This window comes from Rhinolophus sinicus, chromosome 1, assembly GCF_057876585.1.
Source record: "Rhinolophus sinicus isolate RSI-liver-muscle chromosome 1, RSI-T2T, whole genome shotgun sequence".
Taxonomy (NCBI): Eukaryota; Metazoa; Chordata; class Mammalia; order Chiroptera; family Rhinolophidae; genus Rhinolophus; species Rhinolophus sinicus.
Genome location: NC_142501.1, coordinates 57,354,438 through 57,373,714, shown reverse-complemented (window position 1 = coordinate 57,373,714; position 19,277 = coordinate 57,354,438). Strand labels below are relative to the sequence as shown.

General features: G+C 47.2%; 1 protein-coding gene across 6 annotated transcripts; it reads right to left on the bottom strand.

Annotated features, from left to right (window-relative positions):
• Nucleotides 1–20: 20 nt before the first annotated feature.
• On the bottom strand, nucleotides 21–19,047 carry DGKA (diacylglycerol kinase alpha). 6 transcript variants are annotated; one of them, XM_019742348.3, is made up of 24 exons: nucleotides 18,866–19,047; nucleotides 13,221–13,368; nucleotides 12,709–12,782; nucleotides 12,246–12,378; nucleotides 11,924–11,998; nucleotides 11,415–11,464; nucleotides 10,976–11,050; nucleotides 10,667–10,786; nucleotides 10,440–10,554; nucleotides 9,829–9,917; nucleotides 9,585–9,704; nucleotides 9,276–9,374; nucleotides 9,014–9,094; nucleotides 8,703–8,776; nucleotides 8,468–8,542; nucleotides 7,990–8,075; nucleotides 7,810–7,899; nucleotides 2,204–2,364; nucleotides 1,902–1,966; nucleotides 1,576–1,666; nucleotides 1,114–1,312; nucleotides 901–1,021; nucleotides 653–713; nucleotides 21–382 (listed from the first exon to the last, which is right to left on the bottom strand). In XM_019742348.3, exons 2-24 carry the CDS (start codon nucleotides 13,282–13,284, stop codon nucleotides 299–301), a joined length of 2,202 nt encoding a protein of 733 aa, XP_019597907.3. In that variant the 5' UTR covers nucleotides 13,285–13,368; nucleotides 18,866–19,047; the 3' UTR covers nucleotides 21–298. The 6 variants fall into 6 exon arrangements, 5 of the variants coding, with proteins under 5 accessions (XP_019597907.3, XP_019597906.3, XP_019597905.3 ...); XM_019742347.3 differs by lacking the exon at nucleotides 18,866–19,047 and adding an exon at nucleotides 18,068–18,207; XM_019742346.3 differs by lacking the exon at nucleotides 18,866–19,047 and adding an exon at nucleotides 13,817–14,172.
• Nucleotides 19,048–19,277: the final 230 nt, after the last annotated feature.

Here is a 19,277-nt window from a genome sequence, read left to right as displayed (position 1 = left end):
TTTACTTAACAGATATCCCATTTTGGGGAAAAAGTCATTTTATTCTGATGAGGCACTTTCAGTGTATGTGTTTGTGGTGTGTGTGTGTGTGTGTGTGTGTGTGTGCACGCACAAGCGTGCACGTGCATGCACACATGTGCATGGGGAAGAGTGGGGGTGGTGCAGGATAATAAATACTGTGAGGGTGAAGGAACACTCCCCTGAGCTGGCAGGAGGGTGTGGCAGAAGCACACAGAGCCTAGGGAGTAGAGTCCAGGGAGGTGGGTTCAAGGCCGGCTTAGAGGCCGAGGTATCCCTCTCAGCACAAGAAGCCGAAGAAATTGGAGGAGCGTGGGGGTGGGCCCATGAGCATGGGCATCTGGTTTCTGTGAGTGATCTTGATCTGGAAGGGAAGGGGGCGTGCTCAGAGGCGGGACATAGAGCCTTGGTGCTGGGGCCGGGAGATTTGGGGGAAGATCTGTAGGGTTCAGGGTGGGTTGCCGGGGTCCTAGAGAGGCCACGGTAGGAAGGCCAGGGGCTGAGACATCAGGATGTGACAGGAGGTGCACAGGGCAACTTAACACTTCGGGAGGAAGTACAAACGCTATGGAATGGAGATTTAGGATCCATGAGCGCGAGGGTTCCGTTTTTGGCAGGCACAGGCAATACTCACTGTGCAGGGTGTCTGCATCCAGGGTTCTCCGTCAATTTGCATGGGAAGGGTTTTGGTGGTGCTGTGGGGGCCAAGGCAGATTGGTGGAGATTTCTTTACCAACCAAATACCAAAACTGTTTCTTAGGTTGGCTGTGAGACCCTTTGGTAGTGAGGAAGACCTAGTACAGCCCCTCTCCACTATTCCTATGACCCTGGAGCTGCTGGCCCCCCTCCTTCCCGCAGAGCCCCTACCAGAGCTTTCCTTACTGGAAGGTGATCTCAGAGCACTTGGCCAGCCGATGTCCAGCATTCTTGAGCTTGGTATAGATCTGGCCCATCTCAATTGCACCCTCCAGCCCTACTACTTCCAGCCGCTTGTCACTTAGGTCTGGGGATGGAAAGTAGTGAGATAGGTTTCACAGAAGCAGGGTGCCTCAAAAGTCACACCTCCCCCCGTAGGCCCGCCCACTCAGCTCCCACCTGGTACGCTGGTTTTCAGGATGTCAGGGTCAGTGATGACTTTCGCTGCAGCGCCTAAGGCCTGGTTGATCCCATGGATGTCCCCATGGGGTCTCTTGGTATCACCCCAGAGGTTGGAACCACCGTGCGTGCTAGGGATATTCAGCACTGCGATGCCTTCTAGAGACAGGGCGCTCAGATCCAGTGGTTTCCCACAAATCTGAGGGGAGGAGAAAACAGATCCTTACCTCTGTCATCATCAAGGACGTGACCCCTCCCTCCACCAGAAGACACATTGGAGTTTTGCAAGGAATGGAGAGAAATAGGGACTACTATATCTTAGAACTTGGGAAATCAGAACTGGAGAACTGGGAGGTCAAAGTAGAGGTTCAAGATACGGGAAATTCTTGAGGGTGCCCGTGGAGGGAGAAACTAAGGTATAAAAAGCTGAAAAGGACATAGGTTAGGTCTTATCACACCCACCTCAACTGTCAAAGACTCCTCCAGCTTTTTGCACGTTGAGAAAATGGATTCAGATGTGGCGAATTCGAAATACCATAGCTTGTTCTTCATTCTGTGTCAGCCCCAATATAAGGCCCAGTAGGGAGGGGACAAGTTACACAGGCTGGCAGGGGTAGGCAAGTGACAGGGAAGGGCATCAACCTCCTGATTCCTGTCACGTGGGGAACAGGGTAGCTTTGGGCTGAGGGGTTTCCTAGAGGTGTCACTATCCAAGTGCTCTGGTGAGATTTGGCCACAGGCTTGTCCCTGCCCCTGTGTATGCCCACCCCTCTCCCACTTTCCCTCACCTGCTGTTGAACTTCTCAGGATACTTTTCTCGCATGATGTGGAATCGGTGAGCAATAGAGGCATCCTGGGGAGTTCAGGGCATGGAAAATCAGGCTTGCCTCCCCTTAGCACAGAACTTTCTTTAACTCCCCCATTTGGGAGCAGCATGTCCCATGTTCTTTTCTTGCAACTCACCACTGTACCCCACCCCCAATTTCCCTGTCACAGCTCCCTTAACCTCTACCTTCCCAGTCTGCCCTCCTCCAGCCTCTGCCTGCTTAACCTCCACTTCCTCCCTTTCCCCATGCCCCACTCCACTGACCACACCGATGGAGAAGTAGTTATTGATGATTTGAAAGGGGACTGGGTCGCTCTTTTCTTCAGTTTGTTGGGGTATCACCTCCACAGACCATCGATCCATATGTACCACCTTACTCGTCTCTAAATCCTTGAGAATCTTCCCCAAATTCTGTCCCTCATACCCTAGGGATGGGGGAGAAGACAAGTTATCACTGAGTCCCAGGTCCCAAAGAGACCTCCTCTTAGCTCCCAGCTCCACAAATTCCCAGGGATCCTCTGCCCTGGTTCTGCATATCCTCCCAGCCCTTGCCAGTGGGAGGGCAGGGTGCTTGGGGATGGCTCCCATGGACCAATGTCCCACAGACCTTGCTGACCCTTTCTCCACACTGTCATGGAGGATAATTGTTCCCAATGTATGTACACATCTAACAATAATGCCAAAGTTCATCTGGGAGATTAGAGAAAATAGCCAGGAAAATAAAAAAATGAGTGATGAATGGAAAAAAATCTCTCTCTCTCTCTCTCCCCCCCTCCCCCCTCCCCCCATTGACACTTTCTCTCCTCATTCTACCAGATCAAACACAGTATAAAGCAATAGTGTCTAAACAGTGTGATACTGTACTGGCACAATGAATAGAATAAAAAGTTCAATAAAGAATAGAGTGCCCAGAAATAGACCCAAGTATGTATAAGAATTTAGTATATGATGACATTTCAAATAAGTGGAGAAGATAGATTATTCAATCAATGGTGCTCGGTGTAAAAGTCATTCCTTATACCAAAGTAAATTCAAGATGGGGGGTTGAGGGGAGGAAGAAAAGGGTAAAGGGGATCAAATATATAGTGATGGAAGGAGACTTTGGGTGGTGAACACACAATGCAGTATACAGATGATGTATTATAGAATTGTACACTTGAAACATATAATCTTATTAACCAATGTCACCACAATAAATGTAATAAATTTTTTTTAAATAAAAAATTCAAGATGGATCAAGAATTTAAATGTAAAAAAGGAAGCAGAATTTTTATTAGAAGAAAACATGAGAGAATGTTTTAATAATCTGAGTGGGAAGGGCCTTTCTAAAGCACAATATAAAACTAGGAATCAAAAAAGGGAAAGATTGATAGCACAATTATATTAAAATTAAAAATTTCTGTATCATTACATAAATAACAGATACCTACAAACAAACAAACAAAAAAACAAATACAAATCAGGAGAAAATAGCTATAGCACATATAACAGATTAACTTCCCCAATATTCAAAAAAAGTTCACAAATCGCTGTTTATACAGTCAATAGAAATATGGGCAAATAACAGAAACAAGCCAATCACAGAAGAATACAAATGACCAATATGCATATTAAAGATGCTCAATATTAATAATAATTAAAAGAATTACAAATTAAAACAATTAGTAACTTTTTGTTGCCTATCAGATTGACAAATTACAAAGAGATTAAGAAAACCAAGTGTTAAGGACATTATGAATAAACTGGCACTCTCATTTGCTGTTAGTTGGAGCATAAATTGGCATTTCATTTTTGGAAGGCAATTTGGCAATTTTTATCCAAATGTTATCAAATTTTATCCAATACATCTTTTGATACAGCAATTCCACTTTTAGGAATTTCGTCTACAGAAACTAACACACATGTGCACAGAGATGGATGTACAAGGAAGTTTGTTGAGGTTATTTCTAAAACAGTAAAAAATTGGAAACAATCTAAATGCCCATCAGTAGGGGAAGGTTATATAAATTATGGCAAATCCATGCCATGGAATAATGTGCAGCTATTGAATACAGAATGAAATCTATATGTACTAACATGGACAGATCTGCAAGACATATTATTCAATGAAAAAAGAAAAACCAGAACAATCTGGGTAGCATGATCCTATTTATGTTTGTTTAAAAGTTGAGTGTGTTATGTATGCATATGTGCACGTAAAAACAGAAAAATGAGCGCAAACAGGAAACAGTGGGAGGTGTTATCTCTGGGAGGTGAGGGGTAGGGAAGAGGAAACCTGTATGTAAAGATTTACACATTTCACTTTTTAAAATTTTTTAGTCAAAATGTACTGATGTATTATTTGTGTATTTTTTAAAGAAAATAATCAAATGTAAAATGTTCACTCTTTGAGCCAGCAATTCCACTTCTAGAAATCTCTCCTAGAGAAATTATCACATCTGTGTGCAGAGACAGATGTGCAAGGGTGTTCACTGCAGCATGGTTTGTAATAAAAAACTGAATGCTACCCAAATGTCTATCAGTAGGGGACTGGGTAAATAAATGATGACATAGTCACACAATGGAATGCTATTCAGTAATAAAAAGAGTGAGACAAACCTGAATGTGTTGAAATATGATGATAACCAAAATGAACTGTTTAGTTTAAAAAAAGAAGAAAAAAAATCTATAAAATGACCTCATTGTTTAAATATATATTAGTATGTGTCTAGAAAGAAAACCATGGAGAAATAAGACTCCAAAACTTTAGGGAGTAGATTACAGGGATCTTTCACTTTCTTGTCATGTGTATCTGAAATGTTTGAATTATTTTTTTTACCACAAACACGTATTATTTTTGTAATCAGGAAAACAAAAAGGATTACAAAAATGGGTCTTCACATCCTCACATTCCACTGATGGCTCAACCCACTGTAATTTGCCTTTCATCGTACCACCCGGCTGAAACTCTTTCGGCAAAGATTGCCAATGATTCCTGCCAAAACCAATAGTATATCTTTAGTTCTCATTTTAACTTATGAAATTCCTCACTTGGTTTCTAAACTACCACTCTCTAAGTTACAGAGAGACCTCTCTGACTGTTCCTTCTTAGTCTCTGTGGTAGGCAGAATAATGGGCCCTCAAAGATGTCCACATCCTAATTTCCAGAATCTGCTGCCTTCTATGGCAAAAGAGACTTTATAGATGTGATTAAATTAAGGAGTTTTAAATGGGGAGATTATCCTGGATAATCTGGGTAGACCCAAGGTAACCACAGGGGTCCTTATAAGTGAAAGAGGAAGGCAAGAGAGGAGTCATGGAAGATGTGACAGTGGAAGCAGAGGTTGGAGTGATAACATTGCTGGTTGGAAGGGGGCCGTGAGCCAAGGAATGCAGGCAGCCTCTAGAAACTGGGAAAGGCAAGGCAAGGGGTTCTCTCCTAGAGACTCTAGAAAAAACACAGCTACCAACACCTTGATTTTAGCACAGTGGGACCTGATTTGGACTTCGGACCTCCAGCACTACAAGACAATAAATTTGTGTTATTTTAAGCCACTGTTTGTGGTGATTTCTTATAGCAGAAATAGGACACTAATACAGACTACTTTAATAATTTATCTTCCTCTGCTCAGCTCTTAAACAGAGTGTTTAGCAGGATCTTGCTGTCCTTGCCCACCTTCTCTTCCTATCTCTTTCCCTGGGTAACTCATCTACTCTCAGGATGTTAATTGCCTCCCAGGACCCGATGGCTCTCGAACATATATCTTCAGTCGTGACTTCTATCCTAAATTCCTAATATTGATTTCTAACTACCCACCACACTTCTCCATCTGGGTGCTGCGCTGACACCTCAACTCAACAGGTCCAAAACCAAATCTGTCTTTCTTTCTTAAATTGGTCCTCTTCCTATACTCCCTATCTTAGTAAATGGCACCGTCATCTACTGTCTACAAACCTAGAAAGTGTCCTAGACTTGTCTTTACCTCCTCCTCCACAACCCATTAGTTACCAAGCATTGTGGTTTCTACCTCATGAACTCCACTGCTGCTGCCTTTGCTTTTGTGTTCATCATCTCTTGACTAGACTATTGCAGGACAGGTACTTTCCTACCCTGTCTCCTTCCTCCAACCCATCCTCCACAGAGCTCCCACAGAATATTCCTTGCATCACCCCCTCTTCACATCTTATGATTTTTTCAATATCAGCACAAATTTTCATTAGTGCTATATTTATATCATTATTTTCGTGATTCAGTTGCATAGCAGAAACTGCTATGAGAGTCTCATTGCATAATACACAGTGAAGACTCGAAATACATGATTTCAAAGTGTCTAATACCGTAAATGAAAACAGAGTCAGATGTTGAGGATTTAAGAACTGGCCAAAAAGAATTGGTCATATTTTACATACAAGATTTAAATTATATCGGGTGGCCGGATGGCTAAGTTGGTTAGAGCAAGAGCTCTCAACAAGGTTGCCGGTTCAACTCCCGCATGGGATGGTGGGCTGTGCCCCCTGCAACTAAAGACTGAAAAGAGCAACTGGACCTGGAGCTGAGCTGTGCCCTCCACCCACAACTAAATTGAAGAACAATTACTTGGAGCTGATGGGCCATGGAGAAACACACTGTTCCCCCAGTATTCCCCAATAAAATGTATTTTTTTTTAAAAAAGATTTAAATTATAATATGTACTTAGAGATATTCCTACTTTCTGGAATAATATTTTACATAGAGAGAAATTTTACTAAATAGAGTTACACTTACACACACACATACACACACACACACACCTATTTTTTTCTTTTAGTTACATCTTTCATGAGTTTAAGAGTTCCCCACGATTCAGAAATTACACATTCAAATGCCTCAGGTTACAAAGGCAAGCCCAGGGGATTGTGGTGAATTGAAGTATACATGACCCATTTCTTAGAAATAACCAAAGTCAAAAAGTTAAAACACTGCAAGGCAAATGATACAAATCATTTCTGTGAGCTGTCAGCTTTCAGTCTCTGGCAGGGTAAAGTTAAAAACTCCTTAGCACAACATTCATGACCCTCCATCATATGGACTCTGCTCAACTCAGTCCTTCCTGTCCCCACTGCCCACCTTGTACCCGATGTTCCAGTCACAATGAATGACTCACACTTTCCCTAAAGCACCACCATGTTGTTGGTGGCTCCTCTGGCTTTACACAACTTCTTCCACCGAAAATGCTTTTCACTCTCCTTAGCCGACCCCTATTATAGAATAGGGGTCGGCTAAGGAGACTCCTTCTCTGCAAGACCTCAGAGCTGGACTGTGAGTCCAACAGTCTCAACTCCAAGACACCTCAAACTCCACCTGCCCCACACTGACCTCTTTAACTACCAATACCATCCCTTGAACTCTTTCTCTTTGAAGGGAGCAAGAGACCAGAAATGGGAATGCAGTCAGGAGAGTGTTACAATAGATGGGAAGAAATGATCATGAATGAATGAATGCCCTTTGATTAGCTGGTTGAATGAATTAATCGCGGTCAAGCTCCCTGCTAGTGCCATCACTCAGCATCTGACTTAGCTCTTATACAACCTTCCTCATTCCCACATTGTCCTCCCTGTAACCCCCATATTCCTTGATGCTCTGAGCCCTAGGAGTCGGTGGGGAGAAATAGGATATTTGTAGATTTACAGGAATAGGACTGCCATCCTTGACCCTTCTAGGTTCAGACTGTGGTCCTTGTTTCTTTCAAAGCTCTCTTCCTTTGGGACAATCCACTTTGGTACCCACTCATCTGTGCCTCTACATCCCCAACCCTCTTTGTACACCAGATGCCTAGATGCCTTCTAGGTGTGCCTTTTCCTTCCAACCTAACTCTACCCAACCCCCAGGAAAACAATTTCTAATCACTTACCTCCTCCCCATCTTAAGCAACGAGCTAGATCATTTCCAGTGCCCAGGGGCAACACAGCGACAGGAGGTACAACAGGTAAGTTGGCTTTGTCTGGGGAGGCAGGTGAAGGGATGGATGAAGGGAATTAGCTCTGGAAGCTCACTGCCCAGTGCCCTGCCCAGAGCCTTTCCCTGCACTGACCAATGGTCTCTAGGATCCATCCTACTGTGCCATCTCCGCCACACACCAAAATCCGGTAATCAGGAACTTCTCTGAAAAATCTAAGCCTGAGACAAAAGGTGAGAGAGAAGATGAGGAAAGATAGCAAGACCAAGGCTACCAAACTCCTGGACAGGCAGATTACTTCTTTTCTGCACATATGATCTCCTTCCCCTTTGTCAAAAGACTTGTTTCCACTAAGGGCAGAGAAAAATTACAATGAGGAAAGTTATAGCCATTCCTCAGTGGTTAGGGAGAAACTGGTATCTCATCCTTTGAGAATGGAACAAAGATGAAGCAGAGACCACAGAGGTGGGGATACCTAGTGACCCTAGTAAAGCAGCATTCTGAATTCTGGTTTCTTGGGGTCCCCTAGCCCTCTGCTACCAACATGCATTCTTTCCTGCTCTTTCCCAACACACACAAACACTGTGTGATACAACCCCCAACTGAAACTCACCCTGGCTCAGGACCATCCTTTAGGAGGTTGAACACCTGTCGAGGGTTTAGTAGATACTGAAATTTCCAAAGCACCCTGTGGGAGGGAAAAGGGAAAGCTCATGGCAGTGGATGGAGATTCTGTACCCCACCCTCTTGATATCCTCCTCAAGATATGTCCTCTACATACACACAGATTCCCAACCTCTGTCGGTCCTCCCCCTCCATCTTAGAAGACCCAATATAGCGCTTCTCACCTCTCCCCCTGCTTTCCACCACTCTTAGGGTTGACAAAGACCAAAAGTGGGTGGGTGTTAGTAACAGGATCAATCTGCATGGGGAAAGAAAACAAGGATAAGGAACGTAAGGTTTTGTTAGAGTGAAGATGGCCCTAGAGCCGGACGGAAGGCTGTCATTTCTCCCAAGATACTTTCCCCCTCCCCTACCAGGGTGGGGCTTCTGGAGAACAGGCACCCTTCCCCAGATTCCCCACTTCATTCTCCCAAAGGGGGCTCCAGCAAAGAAAAACAAGCTCCCACCACGAAACCCAAGCCTCTCAGCCCTGTACCCGCAGAGCCTCAAAGGTGCTCAAATTTGAATCATCCACGATCTTCTGGCTTATTTTGCTTTTATGCTCCTGTCCAGAAGCCTAGGAAGGAAGAGAAACAGAGGAAAGAAAACTGGATTGTGTGTGAATCCCTAAACAGATGAGAGTCTGACTTGAATACTAAAAGTATAGCCGTTCTGCTCTAAATGGCTTTGTATGTATGTATGTTTTTAAATCGAGGAAGCACTCCTGTCCCCTGCCGGCTGCTGCCCACGGGCCTCACCAGGACGCTGGGATAGATGGAAGATGGGGGCAGGATGTGGTCCCGGAGCAGCCCACAGTCACACTCATGGCCCATGGCTTGCAGGCAGTCATCGTGGATCTGAAAGACAAGGTGGACATGGAGAAATCATGGAGTGAACCCGTCACCTCTCAACTTGGAGGTCTGGTACTGGAGAGCCCTTTGGAGCACGGGCAACTGTGACAGTATGGCACATGCCATCGGGGAGGCGAGCCGAATGGCAGGAGGAGAGAGGGCCGCTTTAAGGAGAGGCCCCAAGGCAGAGGCTGGAGGGGTAGCTCCCGAACTCACCTCTAGGTGGCACCACACACAATGCAGCCCGACGAGGCCGTGGTATATGCGAATCTTCTTCTGACAGCGGTCGCAGCGCCCAGACACACAGCCTCCTCGTACCCACACATGTGATTGGACCTTGGGGAGAAAGGCAATCCCTTGTCTGACAGGGTCTGAGCAAGGGCTGGAGAAGGGATGAGGGCAGCAATGGGCCAAGGGCCAGGGCCAGGGCCAAGGTATGGGTGGGCACGGGATCACTCACACCAATGTCCTTCCGAGACTTGGCATAGGTGCTGACTTCGCAGGGCAGGGCCTTCATAGCACACTGGTCATGAACGGTGTACTTACAGACTGGGCGAGAGGGAAGGTCAGAGCCTTAGCTGCAGCCCCTCCCCCTATTTCCTCCTCACTCACTGAAACAAGACATACAACCCTTTGCGGTGAGGGTGTGGTACAGAATAGAAATTTAGGGTGGGGGCTTACCTCCAAGACCTATGCCCTTTCCTCACTCTTCCCCCAAAAGAGCAATTGCTACCACATGCCTATCCCCACTCCATCCATGTGCCAATAACTAGCTGGATAATGTAAAGGAGGCCCAGATATAAAAATAACAATAACAGTAGCTAATTTTTATTGCAGGCTTAAAGTAGGTACATGCACTGGGTGAAGCACTTTTCTTGCATCAACTTATTTAATGCTCACAATCACCTCATTTTCAGTTGAGGAAACTAAGGTTTAACTAAGTCACACAACTAGTCAGTGGTAGAGCCCAGGATTCAAACCCAGGTTTCGCTAAGTTCAGAGCGCCATGTTCCGGCAGATAGCTGGGCTGCCCCTTTCCCCCCCCCCCCACTACCAGGCCCCATCACTCACGGTTACAGCGCAGCCCCTGTTTGCCAAGACCAATGCTCGACTCGCACAGGTTGCAGTAGACTGGTCGGGGGAATCTCTTGGGTCTCCACATGTGCTGCCCATTGTCCTTCAGGGTCTGGGAGGGCACAGCAGATGCTAAGTAGTGTCTAAGCCCTTAGAGGGCCAACCTCTGGCAAACAAAACCCATGGCAGTTGCCTTACCCCTCCTCAAAGTCTTTCCTACTCACCATCTCCAGACCCAGCAGCACTAGCAGTGGCACGGTAGTGGCCCCAGCCCGGAGCCACTCAGCGAGGGAGACAGAGCCACTGCCATCATAGTCAATCTCTTTCATCATCTCCTGAAGAATCTGAGCAGAGAACAGGGTGTGTGGGGGAACTTTTGGTGTGAGTCTGACACCTTTCCATGGCCCTCTAGGACACCCAGTCCAGCCATCCTAGCCAAGGGAACCAGGTTGCCTCTCAGCGATGGGGTAAAGTATATACAGGACTCACCAAGGAGAGGTGTAAGAAGGGGCAGGAAGGAAGAACTGCCTTACCGGCCTCAGCTCAGACACATCCCAATCCAGGTATTCAGCCACTCGCATCATCTGTATGATGATTTTGTCCACTTCCTGGGGGTCAAGAGGGTAAGAGCCAAAGCCATATCCCACTTCTCTACCACTAACCAAACCATTCTCTAGAAATCAGGATTCCTGGGTTCCACCCCCAAACCCACCTATCATTCTTAGGTGACTCTGCCAAGTAAATGAGTGTCTATGTGTGTTCATATGTTTGCAAGGCAGCCCCCAATTCATGCCTCCAGCCTCCTCTTTTAGGAGTCAAGAGCTTGGAAACTACTCCCAAATTTAGTCCTAGAGGATTCAACTTCTCCCTTTAGCTTCCTCTGCTTCTTAAGATCCTGGAAGAGTTGGGACAGAGGAGCACAGACAAATGGACACAAACTCCCTTGCCCAGCATACAGGTCCCCCAACTCACTGAGCTGTCCAGGATCCCATTTCTGTCCATGTCGTACAGCTTGAAGGTGACTGTGGGGTGTTTTAGGGGGGCCAGGATCAGTTTGTGAGGGATACCCAAAGAATTCACAACAGAATACAGGGGAAACAAAGAGATGGGGAGAAACCTTTTGGATGAAGAGCCCAAAGCTTGGGGCTGGGATTGAAAAGAAGACAAAAAGGGAGGGGAAACAGGCCTGGATTCCACCCTTAGTGAACATGATAGGGGAGACAGTACATACCTTCCATACCCCCCAAACACCCCAGGCCACCCACATGAAAATGTACAAGACATGGGAACTGGGGTTACTATGGTGGATGGCATTAGGTATAAGGAGTCTGGGGGAACAGAGGAAATGGGCCCATTCTCAGACCCCACCTTTGTCTGACCCTGTCAGTGCTTAGGAATCCTGAAAAAATGAGGGAAGGCTGGGGAACACCCTCTCTCCCTTCACCTTTCCTCCCCTCTCCCAGTCCAGAATGACAACTCACATTCTAGCTTGTCTTCTGGTCGGCCACCCTCCAGAAGGGAAAAGTAGCAGGAGACATCACTGAGACATACCATATCTGGTTGCAAAAAGTACAGCAGATCTGAGGTTTGGGTGTCCTCCACTTCTAGCTCTTCTCTTTGTTTGTTTCAACTCTTCCCTTTAATTTTTCCTTCTTCTAGCTCCTAGACCAGCTTGGCCAACCTCCACCTCTCGCCCCCAACCCTGCCCTTAATATATGACTCAATTCAACTCTCACCCCAAAACACACACTAATTTGACTTCTCTTCTGGAGGCCCAGCCCAGTCCCATCTACATGACCATACCTTTTTTCACAGTCTCTTCTAAGGAGTAACTAGTCTGGAAGGATTGAAATAGTGCCAGGCTTAGGTGACTGGGAACATCATCCACTTCCAGATAGATTTTCAGGAATTGCTGGAATCCCTCATAACCAATGGCCTATGATGAGAGCAAGCATTACCCTGGGGAATCTGCAGGATGGAAGTTGGGGAATGAAGAATTGGGAGTAGTGGGGACAGAGACAATAAATACAGGGCTGAGAAGCATCCAAGACAGGAGTGTGGTTTCTTGGGCTGAGCCCTGAATTAATAGAATATCTTGCTTTGTCTGAAAGCAATAGCTGCCGTAACAATGGATGCTGGGGTATCTCAAGGAAGGAGAGCAAGGGGTGGCCCAGAACAACCTCTGGAAGCTGGGGATCCCAATGGAGTAGCAAAAACAAAGATGGGAGGAATTGGTCAAGGAGAGGATTTCCCAGCTGCCACTCACATCTCCTTGGAGATAATCAGCCATTTCACCATCCTCAAAGAGCTTTAGGACATCACTGACCTTCTTGGTGGAGTCTAAGGTGTAAAGAGAGTGAAAGAAGAGCATTAGCCTGATTCGGCTCTCCCTGCCCTCTGCCAGAATCCCACCCAGACATCTAACAGGGAAAAAAAGATTCAAGTGAGATGAAAAAAGAACAAATTTCAAAATACACAGACATACAGAGAGAGAAACATTTCAGATCCTCCAAAGTGGTGCCCCTCTTCACTTCCTTCTCTGAAACTTGGAGCAGGCAGTCAAGCTTCAGAGAAGGTGGATGGAGATCTGAGACCCCAGGAAGTTCCCCATCTCCTTCTCCTCCCTTTCCAAATCATGAGCGTATCTTAGGAGCTGACTGGCTCAAATCCACTGGGGAAACTGGGGGATGTGGGTCGGGGAGGGTGGGAATTAGAAGGAAGAAGAGGGATTCTCTGGGGTAAGGTCTCCAGAACTGAAGGACTGAAAGGAAGACTCACATTCCATGTATTTTTGCAGCTGAGCAAAATCATTGGGGCTTATTAGGCCCCTCTCCTTGGCCATCTTTCTGTTTTTCTTAAGGATGGCCACAAAGGCAGCTTGGTAGTAGTACTTTTGGTACCTGGGCCTCCGCTTCCAAGGGTAGGTCTGGAGGAAGATGACAAGAGCATGTGGCTGAAAGAGCCAACGAGTTTCTTTGGTTCTGTCTACTCCGTTAATTGTCCACTCCCACTGTTATTTCTGTCAGTTTCTTGTCTCAGAGTCTCTCCTTCAGTCTCTTCCTTTCCCTGTGTTCCTCACCATATGTCTCTATCTCTCCGGGACAGTGCCTGTCCTCTGCCTCTGTTTCTCTGACTCATCTCTTTCTCTCCTCATTTCTGGATCTTTCTCAAGCTCTCTGATTTCTCCCCCCCCCCATCTGTCTTAATTCATCTCTGGCCACCCTCACCTTCCTGTCCCCAACCCCATTTTCCCAGTGTGTATGTCTCCGTGAGCGTGTCTCTCCCTTGCTTCTACCGATTTTCCCGCTACCCCTAATCTTTGCAGTCTCTCCCATCACGGATCCCGCAGTCCCGGCCCTCCAGGTGGTTCTCACTGCGTTGCCGGCACGCCTCCCGGGCCACGACCCCATCTTGCTCCGCCTCCGGCCTCGGTCCTCAGTGGGGCTTTGTCACCCACTCCCCCAGCCACCCACGTCCCGCAACGACCTCTAGCGCTTCTGACGCGCGACACAGAACCAGCTCTGGCCGGGTCTCCAGCCCGGGTCCCGCCTAGCCTGTGTCCCGCGGAGCTTGGCTCGGGAAGGGCGGGGACCGTGGAGCGCGAGATTAGAAGGAGGGAAGGGAAGACTGAGCGTCTGCCTGACTTCCCAGTTCCAGGGGGGTTGAGCTGAGGGGGTGAGTCTCGGATTCTGGGGTCTTCCTTCTACCCTGCTAGGTTAGCCAGCAGTATTTGGGGAGCACCACCTTTCAGCTATGAGACCCAGAGCCCGAGGAGGGGCCATCACGTGCATCATGTTGACCACCAGGACCAAGCAGCAGAGGGCAACTTGCCTTGAGGGTTCAACAACAGCAATAACAGTATCTCACGTTACTACAGTGAAGCACCGTTTTGGAGTAAAACAGAACTAGGGTTAGTCATATCTGGGTTCCATTTTTAGCTCTGATACCACTGTGTGACTTGGGCAAATTACATTTGTAAAATGGGGAGAATGATACCTATCTTTCACAGTTTTGGGGAGTAAGTCAAATAATGTGTTAAAAGTACCTATGGTATTTCCCCGAAAATAAAACCCAGCCAGACAATCAGCTCTCATACGTCTTTTGGAGCAAAAATTAACATAAGACCCAGTATTATATTATATTACATTATATTATATTAATTATATTACATTACGTAAGACCCGGTCTTATAGTAAAATAGACCGGGTCTTACATTAATTTTTGCTCCAAAAGACACATTAGAGCTGATTGTCCGACTAGGTCTTGTTTTTGGGGAAACACGGTAGTATAATGCCTAGCATATAGAAGGCCTACAAAAAAATGATAGTTATTATTATATTATCAATTAAAATCAAATCCTATGAGACAGAAAATTATTGGCATAGTCATTCTAGAGACGAAGAAACTGGAGCTCAAAGAGGCTGGGACTTCCCAAGGCAGGTGACAAATGGAGGAACCAAAGTTCAAACCCAAGAACGGCGTGGCAGAGCCCCTGGTTGTCTCTCTGTCCTCCTCTTGTTCCACTCTCCCCATTACACACTGCCCTTTAGTCTCACAGCCCTCCTTTCTGTTCTGTTCCGCAAGCACACTAAGTCCTTTCCTGCTCAGGGCCATCAGACTTACTGCTCTGTCTGCCAGGAATACCCTTCCCCACTCTTGGCAGAGCTGACTTCTTGCCTAAGCTGAGATGTCAGCTCCTCAAAGAGACCTTCCCTGATCATTCCCTTGTAAAGTAGCCCCCTTCTTTGCACAGCACCCTCCTTTGTTTCCTTCATACAACTTATCACAAGTGGAAATTATCTTGCTAATTTATTTTCTTCATTGTTTACTGTTTGTCTTCTACCAAAATTCCACAAGGGCAAGAACTTGTCAGTCTTCTTCACAAGTGTATCCCCAATACCTAAAACAGTGCCCAGCATGTTATAAGTGCTCCATATTGGTTGTACAAATAGTTGTGCAAAGTTAGGGAGTCACGTTTTGGAAATATTAACCCAAATATGGTTAAATGAGATGCCAAAGTGTCCATCCTGCTACTAAGGATGAGAAAATTTGGGGCACATACAGTAGGTGTTAAACACATGTTTGTTAAATGACTGAGTAATGCTAAAAAGCACTTATATTGTACTCCTTCCAAGACTGTGACCTTCTTCCTCCTCTCTGCCCACTTACTTAGGGCTTGTTGGGTCAACCTCAAGGAGGCAGTCAGGACTTACAAGAATTTCCTTTCTGACAGCACAAGAATCTTCTCTGTAGCCTCTGTCCTTGAGACATCTCTGCTGCCCACCTCTATGTAGCACACCATTCCTTTTCTGGGGACTCTCTGGAAACACTCAGAAAAGGGTTCTGGGACACTGACATTCTGGAGAAAGGACTCCACCCATCTGGCCTTTTCAATGACTATAATCTCTAGTGACAATAGATGCAGTGAATGCATAATGGTCTTATGGCTAATGGGGCCTGTAAGGCTTAATTAGCTGCTCTGATTACTCCTGGGGATTCTTAGATAGCTCCAAGATTCTAGGAAATGGAATCTAAGAGAAAGTGACAGGGAGAGAGAAAACAAGGGATGGCAGGACATGATACTTCTCTCTTGTCTCTGTTTTCAAAATGACCCTTCCTATCCCCCAGGTCTGAAATGTAGTATAAAGGTTAAGAGAATGGACTTTTGAATTAGGTAGGCATGGATTAGAATCCTAGCTATTGGATGAGTTATTTCATCTCCCTGAACCTGTTTTCTCATTGGTAAAATGGGTACCTAGAGAAATCAGTCACAATGTGGGGATTAAATAATACGTGCAACATGCTTAGCAACTGCATGGCACAGAACTCTATAAATGTCAGTTGTTGTTGTTAGCATTATACAAGGGTGGTACCTAAAGAAAACACATCTGGAGATCAGGAAAAACAATGTCTTTGACCCAGGAATAAATTCTAGGAACTCTGAGCATGAGTGAAGCCCCACTGTACACCTTCCCCGTCATATCTCAGGCACAGACGTGTAGTAGCAGGATCCTGCACTTTGCCTGTGGGTGAGGAGGTGGCTGGAAACTAGAGTATCAGTGTCTAAGGACAGCCCAGGGCTAAGACCTTGGACATAGGGCTCCTGGGATTTTTTCAGTTGTCCTCCTTACTTCTCTCCTCGAAAGTTTAGCTGCTCCTGTTGTTGAAATGCAGCTAACTGCAAGATCCTGGGACCTTTAAGACCTGGAACAAGTCCAGTTTTGTCCTCCTGCTCCATCCCAACCCTGAGGCTATAACCTGGGCTAGTCCAGGCGACTGCCAGGGCTGGGAGGGTGGGGTCTACTGCCTGCCAGCCAGCTATTTGTGACTCACCCTTCCCTTCCCTCTTCTGGTTTCCCTGCCAGCCCCTTCCAACTTGGGGTGAGAAAGTTAGAAGTTGACTTGCAGACAGAATCCTAGAACATCCTCAGAACTGGGAGGTACCAACTCTCATATTTTACAGAGGAGAAAAACTGAGGCCCAGAGAGAGCACAACTCTCTCAGGGTCATGTCCAGAATCTACATATCCTGTCCTTAGTCCACTCCATTGAATCTTAGTGTGTCTGGTTTTCTAGATCTTATTTTAAATATCAAATACTAAAATTGCTGGTAACCAAGAGATAAATATGATTTTCAAAGCCAGTGCTAAAATTTAGTTTTCTTTTTCACTTCAACATTCATTGCTCACATTCCAAGTCCCCTACGTTTACTGTTAGTCAAGAATCAGCTATGCCCCCAGAACATTCGGGCTGACCCAGCAAGGAACCCCAAGGGGCAGGCACTCCTTCTTGGGCCCAGGTTTGACTACCTGGACTTCCGAATCCCTTAACAACACCAGGGCCTGAATCCTCCTCTTCTTTTCTGGGACCCAGGGAGGGTCTATTCTTCCCTGCCCATCCCTGTTACTAGTTTAGTTAGTGGCCCCTGAGAGGGAGTCATTTGGCTTGAAGCCTCAAAATTCATTAAGCCTCCACAAACCTCACAGATGGTAGTGTTGCCTGATTAAGGGGGTGGTGTTTGTGTGTGTGTGTGTGTGTGTGGGGGGTGTCATTGTGTAATACAGGAGGAAGTTCCCATGTTGGCACAGTTGGGGCATGTGGGCTCGCTCATTCGTTGTGAGGCTGTGGAGATGCCCAGTAATATTTCCATTTCTTCCTCAGTAAAGCTCATTTCCCCCATTTAAAGGTGAAAAGCATATTCAGACCCAGGCAGTTTCAGAAACTTTTCGGTGACAGGTGTGAAAAGGAGAGTGGTGGGAAGTTGGGGACCAGGAGGCCAAACAAGAACCCTTCTCCACTGCTGCAGCGCTGTGGAGGTTCCAAAACGGACTTTCCTTGGACTCAGGTCACTGGGAGCCTAGCTTCACCATCCCTCCGAGAGAGCGGGAGGCGTGGAGGGGAAGGTTTGCGGGGAACGCTGCTTACCGGGTTCTGGCCCAGTCCTCCCGCTGCCCCCGCGCCCTGGCGCAAACCCTGCTAGGTAGCTACCCGCTCCAGCTGTCACGCTTCCTCCTTCTCGGCCCAGCAGCCCTACCCCAGCCCGCGGGGAGTCCCCTCCTGCGACCCCCGCCCCCCCTGCTCGTGTGGGTAGGGCTGGCGGCGGCCGGGGGCTCGCGGGGTCTCTACCTTGCCTGCCGAGGGCGCGCGATCCGAGCTGAAGCACGACGCGGGAGCTGAAGCCCGAGCAGGGCTGGAGGGGACGGGCCAGGCAGACGCCGCCGCCGCTGGGCCGCCCCGCTCCTGACGACACAGCTGCCCGCCCCTCACCCCCGCCCGCCCGCCGGCGCCAGGCACCCCCAACTCTGGGAACTGCCAGTCTGGAGAAGCCTCAGTTTCCATTTTACCAAACCTCATCCTCCACCCCCTCCCACGACTACTCCAGGGCTCTGGTCTGTGCCACTTTCTCCACATCCTGAGCTTCTCATTTTCTTCCCGCCCCGGGACCAGCTCTGTTTCTATTTTCCCTTCATTCCAATCATCTCAGCTTCTTCCTTCATTCCGACCCTGGAGTCCAAGATAGGAGGCAGGGCTGTTGATGGGATAGCTTGGCCGCTGCCCACCCAGCCAAGGTCTCATCCTCTCCTAATTGCTGCCATCTGGGGACTTCCCTTTCCAACTGCTTTCCATCCACCACTGACTTTTAAATTCATAGTCAGGAGATTTCACAGCGGCAAGGCCAGGGTTCCAGACTCCACATCCTGAGACCTGAACAGCCCCCCCCCCCCCATGTGCTCCACACTGCTTGACACTCCTTGTGAGAATCTGCCCACCTCCAGGTTCTTCACCTCGGGGAAAATGTCTCAGACTTGTTTTCCCAAGTCTAAGGACATCTTCTCTCAAGACTCAGATCTTTCCCTTAATTCCTGGGGTGGAGGTTTAGGTACAAAGAACACCCTTTCTTTATGCCCAACAGTCCCATTTTACCTGCTGGCTTTGGTGGGTGGTGTAGAAGGCCCTGGCCAAAAGAGAAGGTGAAGGAAGATCCTTCCAGCTTCTCCAGTCTGGAATCTGTTCTGGAGTTAAGGCTCTGGTGGCAGCATAGATGGTGGTGAAGTTGGTAGAGCAAGGTAGAGAGAGAGAGGCCTAGGGACTTACTGGTAGGAACTGGGGACCCAGGCATCCTGCTCCCTGGCCCCGCCCCAACCCCGTCTAACCCCTTCCTACCCTACATTGAAGTAGGGCAAGTAACAAAGTCTAGAGTTCCTGGAATTTTCCCTTTTACACCTGGTGGTGCAAGAAAGGGGGAGGGGAGAGCTCTGACAGGAAGGATATATGTGTGTGTGTTGTATACGTCGTGTGCACACACACAAATACACACACAGCCTTTGGTGGAGGA